The 25,749-nt window shown below is 34.5% G+C and overlaps 2 protein-coding genes across 4 annotated transcripts; one reads left to right on the forward strand and one right to left on the reverse strand.

Moving 5' to 3' along the window:
• Positions 1-5,605, reverse strand: LOC141906059 (sodium- and chloride-dependent glycine transporter 2-like). Of its 3 annotated transcripts, none has more exons than XM_074795233.1 (14): positions 5,562-5,605; positions 4,646-4,835; positions 4,408-4,539; positions 3,995-4,301; positions 3,220-3,352; positions 2,998-3,132; positions 2,773-2,876; positions 2,530-2,615; positions 2,273-2,385; positions 2,046-2,177; positions 1,793-1,892; positions 1,573-1,673; positions 1,066-1,233; positions 1-723 (listed from the first exon to the last, which is right to left on the reverse strand). In XM_074795233.1, the coding sequence occupies exons 2-14, from the start codon at positions 4,809-4,811 to the stop codon at positions 616-618; spliced, it is 1,785 nt and encodes a 594-aa protein (XP_074651334.1). In that variant the 5' UTR covers positions 4,812-4,835; positions 5,562-5,605; the 3' UTR covers positions 1-615. The 3 variants fall into 3 exon arrangements, with proteins under 3 accessions (XP_074651334.1, XP_074651325.1, XP_074651344.1); XM_074795224.1 differs by having other exon boundaries at positions 2,530-2,654; XM_074795243.1 differs by lacking the exon at positions 1-723 and having other exon boundaries at positions 1,072-1,205; positions 2,530-2,654.
• Positions 5,606-11,064: 5,459 nt separating this feature from the next.
• On the forward strand, positions 11,065-21,492 carry LOC141907908 (sodium- and chloride-dependent glycine transporter 1-like). The gene is made up of 13 exons (XM_074797669.1): positions 11,065-11,297; positions 12,135-12,266; positions 12,339-12,645; positions 12,803-12,935; positions 15,640-15,774; positions 15,872-15,975; positions 16,104-16,228; positions 16,340-16,452; positions 17,587-17,718; positions 19,081-19,180; positions 19,264-19,364; positions 19,437-19,604; positions 20,360-21,492. The coding sequence occupies exons 1-13, from the start codon at positions 11,114-11,116 to the stop codon at positions 20,507-20,509; spliced, it is 1,884 nt and encodes a 627-aa protein (XP_074653770.1). The 5' UTR covers positions 11,065-11,113; the 3' UTR covers positions 20,510-21,492.
• Positions 21,493-25,749: the final 4,257 nt, after the last annotated feature.

Consider the following 25,749-nt stretch of genomic DNA (forward strand, 5'->3'; position numbering starts at 1 on the left):
CTATTCTCATGCTCGCAAACACGATTTTGCTGTGGTCCGTCAGTCGTTCGGTGAAAAATAGGAAATCCATGACGTCATCTAATACCGAAATAAATGTTAACACAAGAGCCACTCAACTTGTGATCATAGCTACTCTTATTTATATAGTTTGCGAGTCGCCAACAATCATTTCAAGAATATTTAATCATTTCGTTAAATACGAATCCACTATTACGATGAGGAAAATGTTTGTCCTCTTAGACAACCTGACTCCGATCGACTCAGCTATCAATTTTGTTATCTATATTATTGCCAGTAAAATATTCAGAAAAACCGCGTATAAAATACTGTTTGCCAAATAACAAATACATTCTTTTATTTGCAAATACTGTTTCATTCGACCGCCGATCACATAACTATACTTCGATTTCCGATTTAAAAATCAGGTGGTTCAAAATCCGGCAGGTGTGATGGGTCTGTAAAGGGCTCGAAATCAAAACAAGTCTTATCTATTCTACGAAATGACTAAATGAGAGGGACAATCCCTCAGATGTAAAAACGCCACCAGCCACAACGAATTATTATATTGAACATAACGATATTATACTTTTTGGTTATGACGCAATGACCGAAAAATTATCCATAAAACTCAATCAAAGGATAATTATGTTGCCGTGTAGTTTTTTCTTCTTTATCATGTTTTGGTCCCCAACTGTGATGCGGTTTACAAGTGCTTCGAAGTCTCTACAAAATATGAAATTGAAATACTTTGGTTGATAGAATACTAGTATGACGGAATACTACTTAATCGTTTCATAATTCCTATGTAACCTTTTAAGTTTGATGCTCGTTTTGACAGGAAATGTCGGTGTATCAATACGCCGATCATTATTCCGATGAAACAACAGTTTGAAGCATCTGATTTTCCGTAAAGCATGTGGACAGTAACATGCAGTTTCACAAATATCTTTACAGCGCTTGTTAACAATATTTTCTAAATGAAACAGGCGCTATACCAATTCACAGATTATTATTGTATTATCTTTATTAATCTTTTCAAGGCTTCTGGCTAATTTTTGAAATTACCTTTACAAAATTGCCTTTACTGAATACGAGATAACCAATGAATATACACAGAATAGGAAGGCAAGACACGACAGTAAACGACCATCCAAATCCTATTGCCCATGCTGGATATGTATAGTCTCCATACGTTGGCGTTAGTGCTGTTGCGTAGCCGTAAAATAAAAACATCTAAAGAAAATATATATCAAGAGATAAAAAGACTTGCTTTCTTTTCAAGTGACTGTTGTTCAATCGAAGAAAAAAAAACAACAACTGTTCCCGTTTTGAAAATGGCTCGAATAGCATTTAATCGAAACGTAAAAATCCTGAATTATAGGTTTTGATTTGAGCGAAATTGATGGCTTTCAACTGCAAATGAATCATTTTGTTGTTCGCCGCACATTGAGATAAATCAGTCAAGGAAAATCTTCATGAGGCGTTATGGGTGAATCATTCGGTTGAAATTCTGCTAGCGTATATAGTGTGTGCGTATATATGGCTTTGGATAGAATACATGGATTCTCTTACCAGTAAAAGAGTAGGTATCGCAAAGCACCAACATATTTTCCATAAAATATTGGGCTTCTTTCCTAACATCATTTCAATATCCCTAGAAAATCTGTTCACGCCTTCGAAATGTAGAAGAATACGTATTAGTTATCAATTGAAGTTGATTTGATATGCACAAATGAACATACAGATGTAATGAACATCATGATCGTATCGTCTGTAGTTTTCTCATTATTACCGTAAATAAAGCAAATGATGATGCACTGAAGTATCGCTATCACGAGGACAGTATACGCGCAGCCGTACCAATCGACGATCTGGAACCAATAGATACCAGCCTAAAAGAAAAAGAACCATACCTCTGATGCAATAGACCAAAATTGAAAAAGAAATTGTAAATTCTAGTGAAACATATAGGGAAACTCGTTGAATTGTAGTTTGTAAATCCATTCAATTGATGAATTGAATTAAAAAATAATGTGGTGTCGTACCCTCGAAACAAATATCAGTCCCGTTATACAGCATATTATAACGGTAACTATCAGAACAATTAACCTTCTACTTCTGAGAGTCTCCGGGAACTTGTCAACAATCCCGCTAACAACTGTTTCAACGCAGATAAACTGGGAAAAGAAGAACGTTTTACTAATATCGATACTTTGAATCGTCAAAAGCATTTTAAAGCATTATCAATGGCAACATGTCAATATTTCCTTACTTGAGAGTCGAGACCAACTGTTAACAACATGATGAAGAATAGCACAGACCATATCGCAGCTCCTGGAATCTTTGATAGAGCTTCCGGGTAGGCCACGAATGCAAGTCCAGGCCCTTGATTTGTGAATCATTGAAATGAAATAATGAAATGATATCAATGAAATAATATTTATGGATGCATTTAAAATGAAATGAAATAGGGTTTTTTGTTTTGTATCTATTATTTTATATGTAACGGCAGTAAACGCTTCATCATACCTGAAGTTACAGCTTCGCTCACCGGTACATTTCCTTCATGAGCGATGTGACCAATGATAGAAAAGATAACAAATCCGGCAAAAAAGCTAGAACAGCAGCAGACAACGGGATAAACAATGGCGTCCCTGGGAAAACGTCACAGAGAAATTATCTATCATCAATTAGAGAATTAAATGGATTTTGGTCTAAATCAAAATGAAAGTTCTAGTGTATTTAGAATTTACTACATTATGACACGCATACCTGTACAAATTGTGAGAAAACTTGTTGTAACTCGCCATGGTTATCAATCCTCCCCAACCTGGACCTAAAGAATAGAAAATCTGCAAACATGCTTCACACCATATCTAAAAAAGAATGGCGTATGTAAGGATTGGAACATACTAATCGTTTATGGTATGGGCAAGAGTAATCGCTTTTTGAAATGCGTCCTACAGGCCTCATTTACCATATTATTTCATTATTTACCTTAAAAGACAATAGTTTCTGCCAGTCTGGCGAAATGTAAAACAGAATGCCGTCCCGTGCACCGGGCAGAGTCAATCCTCTAATGAGAATTACTACTAAGAATACGTACGGAACAGTAGCAGTCACATACACAACCTGAAATAATTTTTAGGATGTAGTTTTTCAGATAAAACATAAATCATGATGCCTGATCCCCTGTGCCAAAATGAAACTAATATATACCTTTCCAGAAGACTTAAACCCTTTAATGACACAAAGGAAGATAATCGTCCAAGCTGCCAAAAGGCAAAGCACCAGTTGCCATCGCAATCCTCCTATATCACTGATGCCAGTTGTCATATTTAAAACGTGAAACCTGAAAATAGTTGTTTGGGCTCCTATAACGCCTCTTTTATTATAAGTTGAATTACGGATTTGATGGACTTGAACTAATTGGGGAGATGGAAAAACTGAAAAAAAATTGCAAGATCAAATTCATAACTAATTAAGTGATCGTAAAGGGGAATTTTTGAAGAAAATAGATACGAAATTCCTTCATTTAGGGGGTCGTTTGGATAATGATACCCGAATATTGTCTATTTACTGCATACACACATAGCTAACGCCGCCATTTTTGCAGATCACACTATTGAACGAACCCAACAAATACATCCATTAGAACACCATTGTCCACTACGATTTTTTGGGTGTGTCATGTCAAGATGATGTGGCAATGGAAAAAATTACGAATGTTTTTTTCTACATTTCTGTATTTCCATATTTATGTTTAAAAATGTGGGGGGGGGGGCGGAAAGAAAATGAAAAAAATTCGACAATAGAAATCGAGAAAGTTCGTCGGCAGATCCGTAATCCAACTTATAACAAAAATGCCCCTTGCACATTAGTGAGAAGTAATGAATGTACTCCCTTACTTAATAAGACACATTTCAAGAATCAACACGTTACTCTGCCTTATTTAATCGAGATTGCTTACGATAAGCTTACTCGCTATACTTACTGCCAGAATTCCTCACCGGCCGAATAGGTTCTAGAATTAGAAACGTTTGCTTTATCCCCGGTGGTGTTTAAGTAATACTCTCTTGTGATGTTAAACCCCGTGGAGTTATTTGTAAAAACCGTCCCGTTCCAGGCCGCTGAAACACCGGGCAGTCGACAATGTTCGGTATTCCATTCGTTGTCACATTTGGACCACAGCGGCTCCCAACTTTTGAACGCGGATACCAAATAGTATATTACCCAGGCAATGATCGTATTGTAGTATATAACCATTATGGAATTGACAATCAGAATACTCCAACCAATACCTTGAATGAAAAACTATGCAGTTGATTTACGAAATTGCTTCAAATTTTGAGTACACCAATCAATTGGTGTCAGTTCTACCGAAGTGCCAAATGAAAACGATCTTACCTGACAACAAGCGGCATATCTTGAAAACAGTGGCTGCACTTTCGCTTGAGAATTGTCCCAATGAGAACTCCATCATAGAAAGCGGAATTCCAGCAATGACCATGAATATGAAATACGGAATGAGAAATGCACCTAAAATGAGAATTATGTATTTGCAATTTGGATTGATAAAAAGAACGCACTGGACTAGGTTATTCAAAAGATGAAACCCTCAATTCTACACAGAATATATACTCACCTCCTCCGTTTCTCATACATAGATATGGAAATCGCCAAATATTTCCCAGTCCAACTGCGTATCCAATACAAGATAATATGAACTCTATGTCTTTGTCCCAATATCCCCTCTTCGTCGTTTCTTTTTGGTCATCTTTCGACTTGGTGACTCTGGATTCTGGCATCATATTTCAGCAAATGAATCCAATCATCTGCGGATATAAACGATTCTATTTGAAATCACTGGTAATTCAATTTCTATAGCACCTTTCCACTGTGACACTAAGTCTACCAGCGATTTCCATTAAATTGTATTATTAACCCCTGCCTATATCTCTAACCGTTCAGCAGTCATCTCTCCATGGGGAGAAGTTACATCCGAGCAGCTGCTAGGCGTCATTTAGCAGACCAGGTACCCATTTAGTTCTGGTTGAATTTAAGCTATACGTCGCCCACAACGCTCGTTCAAAGACGTACAATTGCGACTACTGAGATTAGATTTGACATCCCCTCAAAAGAAAATAATTTCCTCAAGCAAAATATAGGATAGTATTTGATACAAATTTCACTTGATGAAAATACAAACATGAAGAACATGAAGTCCTTTATAAACAGAGAGGCTTTATTGAGAGACTTCTTTCAATTCTTCAATTAGTATCGGCATGTAACGAGAAATATATCCACAATTTAGAAACGAACTCGGTGTTTGTATTGTCAAAGTGTATATTTGTGAGCAAGCGTTATGTCTATAAGTAAAGTATAGTTAAATCTTTGAAAAATCAAAAACATTGAAATCTCAGTTTTGTGAAAGAAAAACCTTTTTTCAGCAGTTAAATTCATAAAAAAGCGTTATCTATGAGACAGCAATTGCAGAATGATGTAAGTATAATCTATCAGCTCAGCATCTGTGTTGCGACATAATCGATATGTTAACTCACAAACGTCAGTATTCCTAAGCCCGTCGCAACTGTTGACTTCACGGCCAAAAGTATTTTACACGTTTTATTCAGTTACAATTCGTGAAAAGCTGCATAATTATTCGTACATTAGCATTCTATCTTATAAAAATACCATTCATAAATATATAACCTGACTGAAAAACCTCAAGATTGTATTCAAATCGGGTATTATGCGCGCTATTAAATTTAGAATATTCTTTAAATCGTGTGTAACAGCGCATTCAAACAATTTGACAGAATACTATAAAATATCACCTTTGTCAGAGAGTTGACTCTCACGTCATGGAAAATTACCGGCTCGCGGTTGTATCATGTTTTACTCGATCAATGTTGAAAATAAGTGCGTTTATATGAATCTAATCAGGGCGAATTTTCCTTTAAAAGTATAGTTTTTTAAATAAATAGTACATGCATTCGTCAATGAATGGTTGGTCCACATACGATCATGGAAATTATTCAGTATTCATGAAATGATTCAATACAATGTATTAAGTTTAGGTTATCCGAGAAATATACTTACGAGGTTACAACCCAGGTTTTATTTTTTGAAATTTGGGAACTCTGACCTACATTTTTAACATGGGTCACATATGTCCCTATGAGAAAGTATGTGTGTCAAAGTCATAAATATTGTAAAAAAGTAGTGTTGCCAAATTTCAAAATATGACAAAATAAGCATTTTCAGTATCTTAACAGTCCTCATAATACCAATTAGGCATTGTAAAGTTCAATTATAACGGTACTCATGACGACGGAAACGTGTCTATGTAAAACAAAGTCCATCCTCGTACTCATGTCACATGTTTTGTCAGTTTCATCTATTCTATACAAAGCACAGCATTCATGTTCGTGTTACTGCATTGGCTAGTAGGCATATTTATCAGATTGCACATCTTTTTTGTATGTGGACATCGCGATGAAGGTGGACATTGTCCGGTCACATTCTGTAAACATGTAAAAGAAAGAAAAATTAGGTCAATATTATATATCTCTGATCCAGTAATGCCTAAACAGTAAATATATATACAGTAGGCCATAGTTTTTCCCTCTAAATAATATTTTGAATACTAATAAAGAAATTTTGCATGAGACATAAAGAACCATAGGGACGTATGTGATCCACGCTGAATAACACACCGGTCTAGAACCATCCTCATCATTTATCAGAGTAAAAACAGGCCTACGTGTACTACCTGTACTATAGATAATATCTAACAACAATATACGGTCACCACTTACCTGGTTTAATATCTGTGGCTGGATCACTACACACATATCCATGCACTCTTCATTTCCATGGGGGTATCATAGTATCCAAATATGTGTCTGTCCCTATGAGCTTTCTGAGTGACTTTTTAAATTTTTTCATTGCACTGAATATTTTCAGGGGGCTTTTCAAAGTGGCTGGGACAAATATGACCCCATGGGTTTTCTCTTAAGTAAGAATCGAAGTCATATATATATGAAAATGAAACTATAGTGTGAATAGTATATTTTGTTATCATGATATTTACAATGAAATGATACTATGTCTAGCGAATCGCGAAGCATGAAACAAACACGAAAAAGCACTGTTCTTCTGACGCACTTCTATGACTTGTTTTGTAAGGTTGTGTATTGCTACGAAACAAGAAAAAAAAAACAATGCTTCATCTAGAAAACCAAGGATAATGTTTTATGATCCCATTCAACAAAAATACCATACTGACAAATCAGCTATCACTGGATAACTTTAAACTCATGGGGCCGGTTTCATAGACATGGCAGTTAGATTGAATATCTAGTATAGCTTAAATTCCCCAAATTTTGATGGCCAGGTCTCGATTAGTTGGATGAATCTTTGTAGTTTGTCCATCCTGATTTCAGAGGTTTGGGCATATACATCTAGAAATGTTTGCAATGCTGATTTCTACGTGTCTGTGATCGATTTTTTCACGATTTTTTGCCAAGGATTCATCTCAAGCCTAACAGGCTATACTCAAACAGAATATTTAGTATTCTTTCGTTTCTTTGGAATATGAACAATATCAATTTGTTTTTTCGATATCACATATCGTCTACAATATCAGACAGCAAATAGAAGTAATCACACCAAAATTGTCATCTTAAGAGAAATCTTGATACGTAAACAGCTCTCATTCCGCTAACAAAATTGCATATAAACTTTGCTTCCAGAGATGCCATCGTCATTCCTGTAGTTAACTGTTGCACCAGCTTCTTTGTCGAAATGTGCCGGTAAGTGAAGCCATTACATCAGGTGTTTCGTCTAGGAAAAAACTTTGAATCGGAATAATAATTTTCCGTCAACTTTATTTAAGGACCTTGCATTCGTGGCCTACCAGGAAGCCCTGTCCAAAATACCAGGAACAGCGATTTGGTCTGCGCTTTTCTGATGTTAACAATCGTCTCGATAGTCAGGTAAGGAAGAGATTTTGCATATCATTCATGCATAAAACCACAATATACAATCTCGATATGAATGTGTAAAAATTGTTTCACTAGGCTATCGTATGGTTTTTCGAAATACGTGTATCCTGTAAAGATTATGTGGTTTTCAAAATGTGTAGCCTATCCTGAAAAAATCTTCGTTTCCAAACACGTTTCACGAAAGAACCTTTATCACACATATACGACACCAAATTCCAACTCCAAATACCGCAAATTAAGGCAAAAATCGGTTTTCTATTTTTATGACTACAAATACTGAAAAGTAGCGGTGACGGATGTATATAATATTATTGTAGAAATCTGAAATTTGCGGTAACTATGGAAATGCTCGAAAGTACACCGATAGATAATGATGTTCCTTTGTATATACCTCTCGTCGAGGTGATGAGTGTAAATTAATTTCATTCATTTCAATTAAACACGTAACTGGAAGTTAACAATAAAAAGAAAAAAGAAATTAATTTCAAAATTTCATTTCATTGCTCTAACTGCACTACAAGCACGCTTCAGACGTGTCTTACAGTCGTTGTATTGCCCAATTACAAATAGTTTTTTAAACGATATCTCGAGAAATTTATTTTTCTATTCCCACCGAATGGGATCCCGATGTTTAGAACGCATTAACCTCAATGAAAACTGTGTTACATTAAAATCATATCACTTAGAATAAAGATTAGGTCTTGATATGGTATATATGATGTATCGATACATTGATAGTTCAAATAGATCGGCTAAGATGGAAGGTAGAAGGTTGTGTAAATGACAATATACAATATGAAAATTTGACAATATGAAGTTTCAGTATATGTATATGTTTCAGTATATGTTTCGGTATATGTCTTTTCATACCAGAGGTCGAGAGGTCGAGCTCATTCTCACTAACCCGCCCCTCTCAACCTCTGATATGAAAAGACATATACCCTATTACTCTAATAATATTCATATAAATGAACATTATTTATATGAAAATCATATATATGAAGATCAATTATATATTAATTTTAAAAGTGTGAGTAAGGTGTGAGAAATAATTTGTATTTTAACATTGAATATTTATATTTGAATGCGTTAGATTTATTTTAATAAAAGTTTTGTTATAAAAGTGAAGAAAGAAGAAGAAGAACCGAAATTCAAAATGGAAATCAAAGAAACTGATAACTTATTTTCATTATCTAAATTATATCTCAGCAACAAATTTAGTGTATGGAAGCCAATGTAAAATCGATAATATTACTATAATTAATCAAATATCATTAAAAGAAACATATTTAATTACTGAACTTATAGATACTTTAGATAATGGCGTCAAAAATCCTAAAGTATTTAATACAGTTTTAAGTTACAAAGGTAATTTAGATGAAAACATAATAAATATTCTTGAAACTCCTTTTAATGAAAGATAGTGATTTGATACTTTCTAGAAATATATTGACAGAAAATAAAATATAAAATATATTAGTTTTAAATGCGTATAAAATACATAATGCTTGATTACCGTTATTTTTAATACTACTATATTTTATATTTTATTTTCAGTCAATATATTTTATATTTTCAACCAATTAGAAAATATTAAAATGAAATAGAACATAAACATAAATTGTAAATATTCTAAAATGTTTTTATAATAAGAATTCTTACCAAGATTGTTACCAAGATTGTTACTCGTACGTACAGAACATAGATATATAAATAGTTTCTATAATTTGAATTATATAATATTTTAAATTTTATCATATATATTTGATTCAGTAATAAATATCACAGATGTACTATATATATTTGATTCAGTAATAGATATCATAGATTTATCATATATATTTTATTCAGAAATAAATATCACAGATGTATTACATATATATATATATATATATATATATATATATATATGTATATATATATATATATATATATATATATATATATATATATATATATATATATATATATATATATATATATATATATATATATATATATATATATATATATATATATATATATATATATATATATATATATATATATATATATATATATATATATATATATATATATATATATATATATATATATATATATATATATATATATATATATATATATATATATATATATATATATATTTGATTCAGTAATAAATATCACAGATGTATTATATGTATTTTTATAGTAGTATATAAGATAAAGATTTATTCTTTATGTACTAAAAGTACTAAAGACATAAAGAAAGGGGCGAGTGAGTGAAAATGAGCTCGACCTCTCGACCTCTCGTATGAAAAGACATATACCCTATTACTTGTGTTCTAGGGAGTACCTTTTTGTGATGGTCCTTCTAACTCTATTTTGAAGTTATTTTGAAATCATTATGAAATAATTTACTAGAGTAGAATCGAAGATGTTGCCCTTACAATATTGCAATTCAATTTAATTTTATTGATGGTACCCAATACTTTTGGTGATTACAGATCCAAGCCACACAAAGACCGTCATTCCAAGCCACCGTATGAAAACACAATCCAAGCCAATCGAAAAATGCTAACTAAAGAAGGAGATTGTATCTCGACCGAAGACATAGCATGACTCGAATTCAATTTTCGTAATTCATTAAATAGGTAACAAATTCAATTTCACTTTTGAAATAAGATTACCCCCAATTTTAAGATTTATCTAAATTTCATAAATACTCTAACTCTAACTCAGCTTAACATCACTATAGGCGTTCTGATTAAACATATATGTATAAATGTCTCGCACGCTAGACCGGGTTGAATCGGTTCAGCGAATAGGACGTCTCACACTCCACGGCTCCACGGTTTTATTTCGTGTGACCTCAGTTTCTAACCTATACGAAGGGACCTTTTTCACACTTGCGTAGATGATTTGCGTTGATACGGATTACGAATTCGAATTATTCATTGTTTGAATACAGGTTTTCATCTAGTGTATCTAAATAAGTATACTTATTGATATATAGGTCAGCAGACGTGTCCCAATACGTAACACTTGACGAGACACCGTGCAGTCAGCTGAGTCGTGTAAAGTGACAAGTATACGATTATCATTTAGCCAGAGCAGATATAATGAATTGCTGTCGTAAAAAAGTGTCGGAATCTTATATCTCTGAATCTAAAAGAGATAAACATGAAACGACTGAACGAGGATATTGGAGTCGAGATATAGAGTTTTTGTTGACTTGCATTGGGTGCGCAGTTGGTCTGGGAAACATTTGGCGTTTTCCATACCTATGCATGCGAAATGGAGGAGGTAAATATAAACTCATATGGAATATATTTAAGGTTAATATTATGGAATTCATTTTTCCTAAGACATTTTACGTCATTGGGAACAAGATAATGAGGCTACACGGGTCTAGAGTTAGGGTTAGCCTCGCATAAGAACTCGCCGAATTGAAAAAAATAGTTTAATTGTGATTGAAATTAATCCAGTATAAAATTCAGTGCACCAAAAATCATTTTCTAGCGCGTCAAAATGAATTTTTAGAGATAATTCACCGTTTTTTGTTCTCGGTTAGGCGCTCTAATACCTTCATATGCATATCAGGAAATTCACAATTATGGCGGCTGTACAGCCCAACGTTCCCTTAAAGAAAATATTTTATTGTATTGAATAATCCGATATGTTTATTCTGAATGATAGACATATTGTGAACAAAATATTATTTTGTGTGACGACGATCGTAGAGCATTTCGATTATACTTTGTGAACCCATGCGATTTGACAATGCATTGCTGTCTCCAGAATTGCGGTACCATTACGTTAAATAGACCATTCCATTAAGCATGACCACCTTTTCAGAATCCTCTAGACATCCCAAATCACATTTACTGTGTTTTTACGATCTTTCTATTCTTCGCCTGCGGATAAGAATAAAAGTATTTTGCCGTCCAATCGTACAGCGTAACAAAGAATCTATCGGTAATTGAGGTCGTCGATTGAAAAAGTTTTAACCAAAGAAATTTAACTTCCAAAATAACTATTGGTTATTTGCGTAACGTTCGAATTCAACATTGTAAATGGAATCTCTTAACTTCAGTCAACATGTATAATCAAGAAGAAATGTTCACTTCTAATTATTTCCAGGTGCGTTTCTGATCCCGTATTTCATGTTTATGATTATTGCCGGAATTCCACTTTGTTTAATGGAGATTGCATTGGGTCAGTTTTCAAATGAAAGTGCAACAACCGTGTTCAAAATATGTCCCTTATTTTCAGGTAGGATTTTCCCGGTGTTTTCAGTTTCAATGTTACAGATAGAAGTATTTCCATGCTCCTTTTATTTTGTAGGTATTGGTTGGGGTATCCTGCTAATCAATTTTATAATCATGATTTACTACAATACGATCATTGCATGGGTAATATACTATTTGGCATACGCGTTCAAAAGTTGGGAGCCGCTGTGGTCAAAATGTGACAACGAATGGAATACGGAATTTTGTCGACTGCCAGGCGTTTCAGCCAAGAATTTATCATATTTCACCAATAACTCCACTCATCTTAATGCATCGACACAATATGACTTCAACAATATTTCGGTTTACAACTCAAAAACCACGGATTTAAAAACACATTCAGCTGGCGAAGAGTTCTGGCAGTAAGTAAAATATGAAATAATACATGGGCCTGTTTTTGCATTTGTATAATGCAAAAACTTATGGTTTCCATTATCTCATTTCTGCTGAAGGCAAGAAAGGTTATAAAAAAAGAAATTATTTTGAGATTTGTTTTCATCGTTGAATATTTATTTGCAGATTTCACGTTTTGAATAAGAGTGCTGGTATCGGCGATTTAGGAAATTTGCGATGGCAACTTGTGCTGTGTTTGTTTGCAGCATGGGTCATCGTCTTTCTTTGTGTCATTAAAGGATTTAAATCGTCGGGGAAGGTTCGTTAGGCTTTCCAATGAGCTAGCGGACGAATTATAAATTAGAAACTAAATGAACACTTACGTTGTGTTAGCACTTAGGGGTGGTGGAGAGTGGAGAACAGAAAGTGACGCTATCCATAACGCCATACTCCCATAATTCTAAATTCAAGACGGCGGTTGTTTAAGGTTCCATAGTACAAAATGATTTGAAATCGACGTTTCGCGTGAACATGTCGAACAAAGGAAATGAAACCAGAAAATGTGATTGGGCATGAGCAATAAATACTAAAATCTAATATATCACATTATTCTTCTCATGAAAAACGAGCTTTCATTCCTCTGGGCCCAGTTTTCCCTGTTATACATCTTATTCAATGCATATATGCGTTGGAATATCACCGTTTCTATACATTTTTCAAAATTTCTAAATCCTTTTGACTTCAGCATATCTGGAGATTTATAGGATATGGCAAAAAAGTTGAATAAGCCCCGGGAAACATTTCAGACCCCATCCTAAGTGTGGGATTTTCTATTGGCAAATTGGCAAAAACACTTCCAATGTGTAATACTACATACTACATTTCGCACACAATTATCTGCACTCTGAATAGAAATTTTATTTTTCTTCACAGCGGTGTCTCCGCATTCGTGTATGTCATTCTACAACAAAGGCAACAATATAATGACCGAAGGTGAATGAAGCAATCGACGTTGCTACGTATGTCGGAAATTTCCGTCCGTACAAATATCATTTTTGTTCATTCAAACTCAGCGAGTCTTAAAACATTTCGATTGTATACATGGTACGATTATAATCCCGACAACGACGATTGGCGCGAATATAGTTTACGAGTCGTGTCACATTTGCCCAGTGACACGCCATGTGTATTAGTGCCTCCCTGCGCTAACTTAACGCAGATTCACAATTCGGGTCAATATCCGCATGCGCATACGGACAGGTTGTGACGCTGAGCGTGAAGAAATCTTGGGTGGTGTATAGATTAATGAACGGTCTGCGGTCATAGGGTTTGTGTAGGGATGTTTCATAGGGGTATGACCGATGAATTGCTAAACAAATGCGGGCAGAGGGCTTATATTTCTGAATTCGTTTCAGCAGGGCCCAAAAATATTAGAACAGATTATAAAACTTTGGTTTGATGGTCATTAGAAATATCAAAGAATGATATGACCGCGTTTTCGTTTTCAGCCCAAATTAGATAAATAAAAACACCAAAGAATGTACTATTTACATTAAAGACGCAAAAATACTGCATGTAAAATAAAAATAAAGTGTATAATTATGTTTTCGGATCAAAGGTCGAAGGTCGAGCTCATAGAATTCTTTATATTTATTTATTATATTTAATGTTATAAATCTAAATCATTTTACTGACACTTTACTCACACTTTTATAATTAATGTATATATAATTATTTCTCTATATTTAATATTATAAATCTAAATTATTTTGCTAGCACTTTACTCACACTTTTGTAATTTACTCGTCACTTTTTTATAATTAGAAATTGATTTTTTTCGAAATCTATATCACGACATCCTTTTTCATTCTTACCTTTATATATGAAATAGAAATCACCAGAACATAATTCTTCAATATCTTCACTAGATAATCTATGAAATCTATCTGGTAAATACGTTCTGAATTCATATCTATTTCCTTTTAATCCTTCATATTCTAAATGTTTCACTAATTTATTACCATATCTATTAGTAATTGTTTCAATATTTGTAATTGAATATTTCTTAGTTCTGTTAACGTTTTAGATTTACAATCTACAGATTTGGCACTTGTAGTATCTTTAATCCTTTTAATAAAGTTTATATTGTTTTGTGATTGTTTACTATATACATATTTTTTTATCAAAGTTAAAATTATTATATCATATTTTGGGTATTCATTTTATATATCTTAATATTTCTTTTTTATATTATAAAATTATTCAAATGAAATATTTCAATAAATATTAGAGTAAGTGTATAATTATGTTTTCAGATTGAAGGTTGAAGGTTGAGTGAATAAGATAAAAATAAATTCGAGCTTGCTAGCTTTATCTATTCTATGAGCTCGACCTTCGAATGGTATCTAAAAAGGGCATATTTTTTTATCAAAGTTAAAATTATTATATCATATTTTGGGTATTCATTTTATATATCTTAATATTTCTTTTTTATATTATAAAATTATTCAAATGAAATATTTCAATAAATATTAGAGTAAGTGTATAATTATGTTTTCAGATTGAAGGTTGAAGGTTGAGTGAATAAGATAAAAATAAATTCGAGCTTGCTAGCTTTATCTATTCTATGAGCTCGACCTTCGAATGGTATCTAAAAAGGGCTTTTGGCCCCACAAATAAATTCAACTCGCTTCCTAACCCTTTTCTTGCCGTCCATTCAATAGAATATAACATAAATTGTATCTATCTTTTTCGTACAAAAAGCTGTGACAATGTAAATGAAAAGTATTGATCCCGTGTCAAATCATGTTCTAAGGCTTCATTTCTTTGTTCGAAATATTCACGAAAAAACTGATTGATTTGAATTTCAACCATCAATAGATTTTTTGCTTATAACTGGAATTTTAACCGCCGTCTTTGATTTGTAATGGTAGAAGTATGACTCCATGGATGACATCACTTTCTGCTCTCCACCTGCACACTGCCCTGAAGTTCCAACATTAAAACTACTCACATATTTCCAGGTTGTGTATGTGACTGCTACTCTGCCGTACATATTTTTGACGATAATTCTTATCAGAGGTTTGACGCTGCCCGGTTCCCTTGAGGGCATCTTATTCTTCATATCACCTGACTGGGATAAGATGTTGTCATTTCAGGTAAAAAGGAGCCGAAGAATTGGCTATACAACCTTTGAGACTTTTGCTATTTGCTTCACAAACCGATCCTTCATACTGTACATGAACTCATTTTTAGGTATGGTGCGAAGCTTGTTTGCAAATTTTCTACTCACTGGGGCCGGGTTGGGGAGTTCTGATAACTATGTCAAGCTACAACAGATTCCATCATAATTTCTATAGGTATGTTCATTGAGAGGAAAGCAAATTGAAGTGAGAATGATATATCTTGGATTACATTTCAAAGCTTATTCCATGGTCCATGGTAGAAATACATTATGTTGACAAAATTGTATCAATATTTCATTTAGGGACGCCGTCATTTTCCCCATTGTCAACTGTTGCACCAGCTTCTTTGCCGGTTTCGTTGTATTTTCTATTATTGGTCATATTGCCCACGAAGGAAATGTGTCGGTAAGCGAAGCTATAACTTCAGGTAAGTTTGATGGCTGTTGATAAAATCTCTCCCGAAAATAATTGAGAATGATTTTGATTGTTCATTAATTTGTTTATATTACTATTTGTTTATGAAACTATTTATTTTCAGGACCGGGACTAGCTTTCGTAGCCTATCCGGAAGCCCTGTCAAAGATACCGGGAGCTGCGATTTGGTCTGTACTTTTCTTCTTCATGTTGTTGACAGTTGGTCTCGATAGTCAAGTAAGTGATAATGTGACATGAACAAACATGTGACATACTGCAAATTCTAGTTTTTAATTTAAAGGTTTCAGTTTACGTTTTGAGGAGTGCGTTTATGTAGCTGAATCAAAAACCTTCTGTTCTTCTGACAGAATTTGGTTTTTTATTCACTTATTAAGACTACTACCAGCATTTAAAGACCACTTCTTCTCGGAAAAACATTTGATCCTTGCTGTAAACATTTTGACGATTTGAAAAAACCGTTTATTTCTTATGTCTGACTAATAACAAACCTTACTGCGTAAAAACAGATCTTACCGATTAAAAACAAATTATTATACGATGAATCTATAACGTTCAGGATCAATAAAGTGATATTATTTTGAGTGTGAATATGTAGATAATTGAATTGAATTGACCGACAACCAGTCTAGCGCCGATTAGTTCATGACGTATGTAGTGCAAATCAATTCACATACGACACTTAACGCGTAGTAGTTGTAAATGTATAAAAACTTTAATACATCGTTTTTTTGCGTCAAAAAGCCTTCTGTAATGAGATCAAAAATATTATCGCAATTTTCTGCGAGTATTTTTCTTACGGATAAAGATTCAACTTTTAAGATTTTTTGGAAGAATTCATTTCCAGATATTAACTTCGAGCAGAATATTGAATGGAATTATGTTGCATTTCGGTCGTATATACGTCTTACAAAAGAATACCGTGCATGCTATTTTCTTGACAAGAAATGAATTTCTGTTGAAAGTTCGCTTTTGCGCGTTCTCGTGGAGGGTGAAATCTTTATATATATATAAACACATAGTATCTTTCTACTGGTTAATAAGACTTAATTTGGTTTTGATTGAATATAAAGGACGGATTCAATTACTCTTTCCACAGTTTGATTATTCCAAGGTTAAATAGAGAAATATATCATAAAATTCAGATATATACTAGCCTACTTAAAAGATACGTAATGTCATGTATTGTACTAGCAGTTTTAAAAGGCTGAACTCGTTCGATTGATAACAGGATCAAATTGATAAGATGACTAAATCGTCGTATTTGGCAATTACATCTAAAAGAACGAAGAGAATAAATTTCAAACGTCATCTGGAAGAGACCGATTTTGAGAAAATTCTATCAAATTCCAGTTTGTCTTTGTTGAAACAGTTGTAAGTGGAATTATCGACAAGTTTCCAGGTACTCTCCAAAGTAGAAGATTAACTGTTTTGACCGTTGCCGTTGTTGCAGCGTTCTTAGTTGGACTTATATTCGTTTCGGAGGTAAGAACTGTCATGATATGTCATGTTTAATTGGCTCATATCTATTATTCATTTGATGTTCACAAACGCTACTATCTGAAGCGATCTGCCTTTTCTATAGCTTCCTTAAGGTGTTTGGGTCTTGTGATATAAGAATATCTATCAATTGTCTCTTCAATTGATTTGATTTCTGAAAAATATCGATGCTAGAAAAACTAGGAGTCATTTTGGGAAATGCTCGATAATCTGGCAATTTCAATTTCCAACGCCCTCTGGTGAACAAATACAGTAATCAATGACCTTGAAACAATGGTTACAAAGTATGCATAAGATGTACCGATTTACATGAAAATGTAATGTTGTTCCACATTAGTGGTCATTAATTGACAGTTGCCTTTTTTATTTATATTATGCTGCACGCGCTTGATGGCCAACGTGATGCGCTAAATATGATGTGAATAACGGACTCTGTCTTGATGTGCAAATGCGTTAATACCCGGTAATGGGAATGATAAGAATATTGAAAGTTTTGAAAATAGTTTTCTAATTTTTCATCACGCTTCTCCATATATTGACTTAACTGACAATGATCGTTGCGACCTGTGGCTGGCCAAAAATGCATACAGATCACACTACAGTACTACCGTTCTAACCCATAGCTACCCACTTCTTTGTTATAACCTTCCAATCATCTAGTGCGTTGCTCCCCGGATGTGCAAATGTAATGTGTAATTACCCGGCACAGGGAATCATGAAAATATGATATGGCTGATTCTATACGGCTGGAGCAACGATAACAAAATTTTCACAGTGGCCCTTTTTGGTTTTCTCGCGCGAGAATTCAAAAAGTTTTGAATTCTCGCGCAGGAAAAAAAAATGGGCCATTGTAAAAAATTTTAGCCAGTCAGAAAAATTTTTCAAACCAAAATGTTTAGTTTTCTCGCGCGAGAAAACCAAAAGTTTTGAATTCTCGCGCGAGAAAACCAAAAGTTTTGAATTCTCGCGCGAGAAAACCAAAATGTTTAGTTTTGTCGCGCGAGAAAACCAAAAGTTTTGAATTCTCGCGCGAGAAAACCAAACTTTTTGAATTCTCGCGCGAGAAAACCAAACTTTTTGAATTCTCGCGCGAGAAAATCAAATGTTTTGAATTCTCGCGCGAGAAAACCAAAATGTTTTGAATTCTCGCGCGAGAAAACCAAAAGTTTTGAATTCTCGTGCGAGAATGCCAAAAAACGGGCCAATGTGAAAAATTTTCATCGGTGCTTTAGGCGTACAGAAAAATTTTTTAGTATGGCCCGAATCAGCCACCATAGTTTCGAGCACAAATGATCAAAAATGTTCACCGGTCACAAACTTGACTTTTAATTTTCATCTACTCTCTAGGCCGGGGTTTACTGGTTCCAGATCGTCGACTGGTATAGCTGTTCCTTTACCGTTCTCGTTATAGCAATATTAGAGTGTGTCATAGTTTGCTTTATTTACGGTAAAATTCTACCTATTATATTCCACGAAAAGAAAATAGTTTAATCTTCACTCTATTTCTTCTCTTCGTTTTTATGTCCGTAGGTATTGATAGGTTTTACTGCGATATTAAACTCATGTTAGGAAAGAGCCCATTCGTTTTATGGAAAGTGTGTTGGTGCTTTTTGACTCCGGTTGCCTTGCTGGTAAGTAATGTCACAAGCGGATAAGCATGAATCTATCAAATAGATAAGTAACTAATCGAATGAATTTTTCAGATATTTCTTCTTTACTCATATATCAACTTGAAGGCGCCCACATACGGGGGATATTCGTATCCAGGCTGGGCAGTTGGCTTTGGTTGGTCGCTCGCGGCTCTGTCGTGTCTTCCGATTCTCTGTGCACTTGTAAAAGAGCTCATCGTCAATGAAGGAAATCTCATAAAGGTGAATTCGAAAATAATGAATAATCGATCCCCCTGAATAAAATCTCAAGGAATAATGATTATAATGATTATTTGGAACTTTAAAGAAAGACTACGTGCGCTCCTTTATTGAAAAAGATCTAAATACTGTTTAATACGTAATTGTCAAACCTAGTAGCAAAATTCAAACTATGTCCGTAGATAGAATTATAGTGAACATGAAAAAATTAATCCGCTGACTCAAGTAAACGCAGAGGAAACAGCGCTGAAACTCGCAATGAAAATAGACACCCTGCAATGAAATAGCTGTCGAGTGAAAACTCGGCAAGATATCTTTTAAGTTCAAACTCTATTTGAAAGGGGGGCATCTACGCGAAGACTTCTTGAAATGATAGAAAATGATTTTGAAAAATAGATTTTCATGAAGTTGAGTACCTTGAGCGTGTTTTTATGCGTATGACAGGAATTTGCCACGATTTTTTATATCGCTCTCATGTCGCACTGTTCGTCAAAAGGACCAATGAAATAGGATAAAACACGCATCGTAAATATTTTTAGAGAAGAGAAACAACAACCAAACGATGCAGGACAACAGTACCCTAACAAATTAATGGCTAGCAAAGTGGTTTATTTGATGAGTCCTACTTTAAAAGTTGGCTGTGTCCTAATTTGGAATTTGTGTTCCGCTTACCTAACGCTCAGACGTTCGTATAATGTATGATATTTTTCTTACTAAGGCTTGTCTCTAATCTGAATGTTAAATTTTGAATTTCACAGAGATTGAAAAGAGCCTGTAAGCCTGATTCCACATGGGGACCTAAAATTGACCAGGCAGCAATGAGGCAACATGATTACCAAATGACAGAAGATGATGCAAAACTCGTTCAACAAGCCAAATTGTCGTTAATTGCTGAAGAAAATTTATGAACCAAGAAACGTCCATGAGATATGCGTATACTTCTTCAAAATATTTATGGTTATGCACATTTTGGCACATGATTACGAAACCGTCCTTAGGATATTATTGTTTTTTTTATAGCATTTTATTCGATTCTATTAGATTGTTGTCCATCATTCACTGGTTAAAAACTGTTTTCTTCATTATACCATTCTAAATCTTCGAACGAAAGATAACTGTCGATTGCGGAACAATCGATTCATCCAAAAACCCGTCCGTTAAGGATCCCCTGACAAAGTATCACCTATCTTAAGTCTCAATGTAATGATATGTCTGTCTATTTTTCAAAAGCGTGTCAAAACTTAGCTAAAATCAGGATTTTGCGGATGGACACAAAACGGCAAAAAGTAGATTTCATAGCGTGTTATAGTTTTAGCTTTTCAAACTAGTGTCATTTTCTACAAGAAGCTATACCTTTCAGAAGTTCACTTACTAGGAGTGAAACTAAGATACTAGGAAAATCTATAGAAAAATATTTTCCTCGAAGATACTTAAACCAAACGCACGCAACGCAAAGAAAAAGTTGCTTTAAAAAGTTTTTATAGTTAGCCACTGTTTAGAAAAAAACAGTGTAAAGATGCTTAGATCTCGAAAAATTTGTTTATTATAGACTTAATACCTCTGGCGGACGACCATTCACATTTCTTGCTCCCACCCTTTCGCATGGTCTACCTAAAATATTCGTCATGAACCCGACCTAGATAAATTCAATAGACTCCTAAAACCTGTTTACTGGATTACTTTAAAGCGCTTTGAACATCGAATCAGTGAAATTGGCGCTATATGAATTGTATCTCATCTCCATCATAAAGTGATTTTAAGTGGTAATTTACTATCATTATTACTATTAAAAATTGAAATTGAAATAATTTTTGCTCAGGGCTTCCTCAAAATGGTAACGGAAAACAACACCTTTAAGTAGTAGGTAAAATATTTCATCATAATTGCAGTTTGTCCCATAGTATATGTATGTATGGAGTCAATAAAAAGCACATTAAAAGAAAGCCAATATTTGTTTGTATTAGTAAAGGTTAATGTGCATTCACTACGAATCTGGATTTTCAACTCTTTGATTCCTGTTTTAACATTTGGATGTGAGTTTTTTAAATTTGGCCCTCTGGAGAGAGTGCAAAATAATCATTTTTGCCACAGAAACAACCAGAAGACATGTTTGGACGTTAAGGCCAAGCGCCCTAGCTGCGTGACGTTTATTATACAAAACATAAAACGTAGAAATACAAAAACCATAACAAAATAACATTTAGGGGCCGTGCATAAAGTACGTACGCTTGACTTCCGGGTATTTTTAACCCCCTCCCCCTTGTACGCTCATTGTACGTTTTTTTATAACCCCCCCTTGCGTACATACTTTTAGGGGTAACCCCCCCCCCAGTAAAACAGAATTTTCAGGAATAATGGTTTAAAGAAGGCAAAATCCACCCTGATTCAACAGAGTTCCTGCTGACGTTGATCAATGATCTTCCATGGCGACGAAATGAAAGACTGAAAGTGGGGAATTCCCGAGATCCAAATAAAATATATTGAATGCAACAAACCCAGGGAGACCGGTTTCGCAATTAAGGCAGTGTTTGCTATACATTAAAGGAAGATAGGTTTACCCACAGACATATGTTTCGTGCACAAAGTACGTACTATTAATATTAACCCTCCCCCCTTGGAAAGTATGTACGTTTTTAGCTGACCCCTCCCCTCCCCCCTGTACGCTTTTGTACGGATTTTAAGAACCCCCACCCCCTACGGACGTACGTACTTTATGCACGGCCCCTTAGACAATGATATTATCAATTAGAAATCATTAAATTATGGCCCAAACGCCCTAGCTGTTTGACCTAGATAATGAATTAATACACCTTAGTGGGCTAAGAAAGTTCCAACATTGTGCCCTTTATGCGACCACTAGCTGATATGTGACGATAAACTAAAAGAGAGGACCGAATCGAAAGGTACTAAGGAAGAGGATGGTGGATGGTAAAACGCAACCTGTCACAATCGAGATGCAGAAGAGAAAGGAATGTTAAACCAACAGGGATTGACTGGAAAACAGATAACTTAAAGGATTCTCATTGGGCGGAGGTGAAAATAAATTGTTTGTTCATTTTTTCGCCGAATTCGTTTCACAGACGGGAATAGAAAAAAATAAAGTCTATTTTTATGACTTATCTTCAAATTTCGGAGGCGGCTTAACTCGGCCACAACTCGGAAAAAAGTTTTCTCAGTTAAAAGCGATTTTGGCAGGTTTATTCCGATTAACAGACTAGACTTCGAATATGAGGTCCATATCATTGGTTGGTGCCGGGATCAATTCATGTATTTGAACGGAGATTCTCTCCTCACAACAACGGACCTAACTGTTTCCTCGAGGTCCAGAAAGAACGGAACGAATTACACGACTATACTTGCAATCGGCCCCTCAGTACTAGTTGAAAGTACTAGTTTATTTCATCCCCAAATCAGATACAATACAGTTGACATGGATCATATGGTTCATTATGATAATGATATGTCTTTATTTCGTACAAAAAGTACAGACTATAGGAGAAAAAGAGAATACAAAAATACAAAAATGCACATTCAATTTGAAAAACCTATTTACATGCATAATAATTTAAGGACATAGATTTAAAGTTACGTGCAGGCTACATGACTTAGCACATACAATAATGGTTGATTAGGTCTTTTATCTCATTTTTGTTAAATTGAAAGTCAGGGGATGGATAAAATAGTGCATAAACCAAAGTCAAAGATATGCTGGGCTGCTTCAATATATTCAACTGTGGGTAGTGAGAGCTGGATATCAGGAATAATGGTTTAAAATAGAAATGTGTTAAATTTGTATCTACTAGAAATATGATTCAAACTGTTACTGACAGGCGAATTACTACCATAAAAAGCAAGGCTGCCACAAAAACTTAATATTGGGTTATCTCAATTGATACATGATTGAAGAAATTTCCAAAATCTGCGGTGGAGTTATCAACAACTAAGGATGAATAATTTTTAGTAGAACTACCAAATACCATATAAGCGCTTTTCACAGCATTAAAAAGCAAGTCATATTCAATAGCGAAATCATCACAGGTTTCATACATTGCTTTAGCTGCGTGTTTACCAGGAGCAAGTAAGGTGACATCATCTATATAGCCACTGGCTCCAACATATTGGTTTCCGATGTAGCAGCCAATGCCAATCTTTTTACGGTCACAAAGCAAAATGTCAATGTATATATTAAATAGTATAGGGGATAAGACTCCGCCTTGTTTTACAACATTGCTAGCATCGAATAAACTAGAATGACATCCGTTCCATGATATACGTGTTTTTTTGTGCTTGATACATAATACTTCTTAATGCTAATGGGCAAATACCTCGCTGATACAAAATTTTGAATCATTTTTCGAAATAAGCGCGATCAAAAGCTTTAAATGCATCTAAAAATATAGCATGGACTTTCTAGTAGTATAATAATTGACAATCTCAGTAATAGTAAAAGTGCAGTGGGTTGTGGAATGACCCTTTTTACCACCAAACTGGAGTTCGCAGGTGTGTCAAAAATTTTCTAATTTACTCATCATATTCAGGTCATATACTTTAGAAAGACTAGAGCATTTAAGACAATGCCGCGATAATTTTCTGAGTCCATCAAACTGTTCCTTTTATTTTTGGGAAAAGAAATTGATAGTAGTTAATAGTAAATAATCCGGAGCTTTACCATGACGCAGTATAATCGAGAACAAAATAAATAAATGAGCAAATAATGATTGAGGAGCATTTATAATATGATTACTGCTGAGCCCTAAGTCTGTCATTTTCATGAGGTTTAAGATTCTGTATTGCACTCGCAACATCACCCAAACAAACTGAATGACTCTTCTGACAAAGACCTTCACAACATGTACTACTGACATCACTTATTATATCTTCAGTTAATTTCACAAACGCAGCTTAATAATAGCCTACGCTACTATATATATTTTCAAACTTATCTTTGATTAATTTACAAATATTATCGGTTCCACAAACATTGTCAACTTTGACAGGAAAAAACTATTGAGCTTATTACGCTTGGATTTACTAATTTCTTTGTAAATTGTTGAGATAACTGCTCATTTTTTTTTATTTTGCTAGATTAAAGGCTTTACGGCGTTTAGAAAAAAAACTCTATGATGTTTGATAGCTTTATGATAGGTTCGTCTCGTATCGCAGCGAATCTCACAATTGGCCCAACTGTAGAATGCGGATGGACGAATCACATATTTGTATTCATGTGCGGCTGACTACTTGGATGACTGGACGATTGGATGACTGGCCGTCTGGTCAACTGGACGTATCGGCCCCACTCCGCGCGGGTGCGCCACCGTGCGATATTTACGCGAAGCAGCTAACACAAACATGGCCACTCTCTCAATTTTCAATGATAGAAATCGTGTGTGCATTTCAATTATTTCGGCTGTTAGGGTTTTAAGGCACAATATAAGTTGATGATATGATATGGCGATGTTAATTAATGATAATTCTGAGGTGAAGCTAGTCACGAACGGTGCCGATTGAGTGTACAGCTGCCAAAAACACTGAAATGTGCGTAGTTGCTTAACTATTTGCAGTGAATTGCAGACGAAACATGAAGCCTTAACGGCCGTTTAAAAAAAAATTATACCAATCGCAATAGTAAAATAATAATGAGATAGAACCTAAGTTAAAATTCTGGCCATTTCTAAAATGTTATTACTAATTTTTAGTCAGTGCGGAACGTTTAGTTTTCCAACAATAATGAGGGGTGGTAGGTAGTCATGCAATTCAAGTCATCATTTTTTACACGTTACTTCCGTGTTGTTGAAAATCTCGCGAGTCCTGGACCAAACCCCATTGAACAATGTGATCTGTGTGCTGGCCACAAATGCACACAGATCACACTACCCTACCCATTACACTTTAGTACCCACAGCTTTCATATATCCATCCAAATATTTAGTGTCTTTCTTCCTGGATGACTTATGACACGTCTGTATGACCGGCCGACTGGTCGACTGGAAACTGGATAACTCAACTCACAGCTATATTCATACATGATATATCCATGCGGTTTGTACTCAGTTTAACAATGCGTTGAACTGCACTGCTGACGGATTCCACAAAACACGCAATAGGACATTTTGCTCCGCCGACTGATCATTGATCGTTTGAATCGGAA

This window comes from Tubulanus polymorphus, chromosome 1 (assembly GCF_964204645.1).
Source record: "Tubulanus polymorphus chromosome 1, tnTubPoly1.2, whole genome shotgun sequence".
NCBI classification, from domain to species: Eukaryota; Metazoa; Nemertea; class Palaeonemertea; order Tubulaniformes; family Tubulanidae; genus Tubulanus; species Tubulanus polymorphus.

Coding starts and splice junctions, on each gene's coding strand:
- LOC141906059 (XM_074795224.1), bottom strand. CDS start 4,811: ATGATGCCAGAATCCAGAGTCACCAAGTCGAAAGATGACCAAAAAGAA. Junction 3,353..3,994: donor GCCGGTGAGGAATTCTGGCA/GTAAGTATAGCG, acceptor AACTATTTTCAG/GTTTCACGTTTTAAATATGA. Junction 1,674..1,792: donor CATCATTTGCTTTATTTACG/GTAATAATGAGA, acceptor TACATTTCGAAG/GCGTGAACAGATTTTCTAGG.
- LOC141907908 (XM_074797669.1), top strand. CDS start 11,114: ATGAATTGCTGTCGTAAAAAAGTGTCGGAATCTTATATCTCTGAATCT. Junction 12,267..12,338: donor AATATGTCCCTTATTTTCAG/GTAGGATTTTCC, acceptor TTTATTTTGTAG/GTATTGGTTGGGGTATCCTG. Junction 12,936..15,639: donor GATTTAAATCGTCGGGGAAG/GTTCGTTAGGCT, acceptor ACATATTTCCAG/GTTGTGTATGTGACTGCTAC.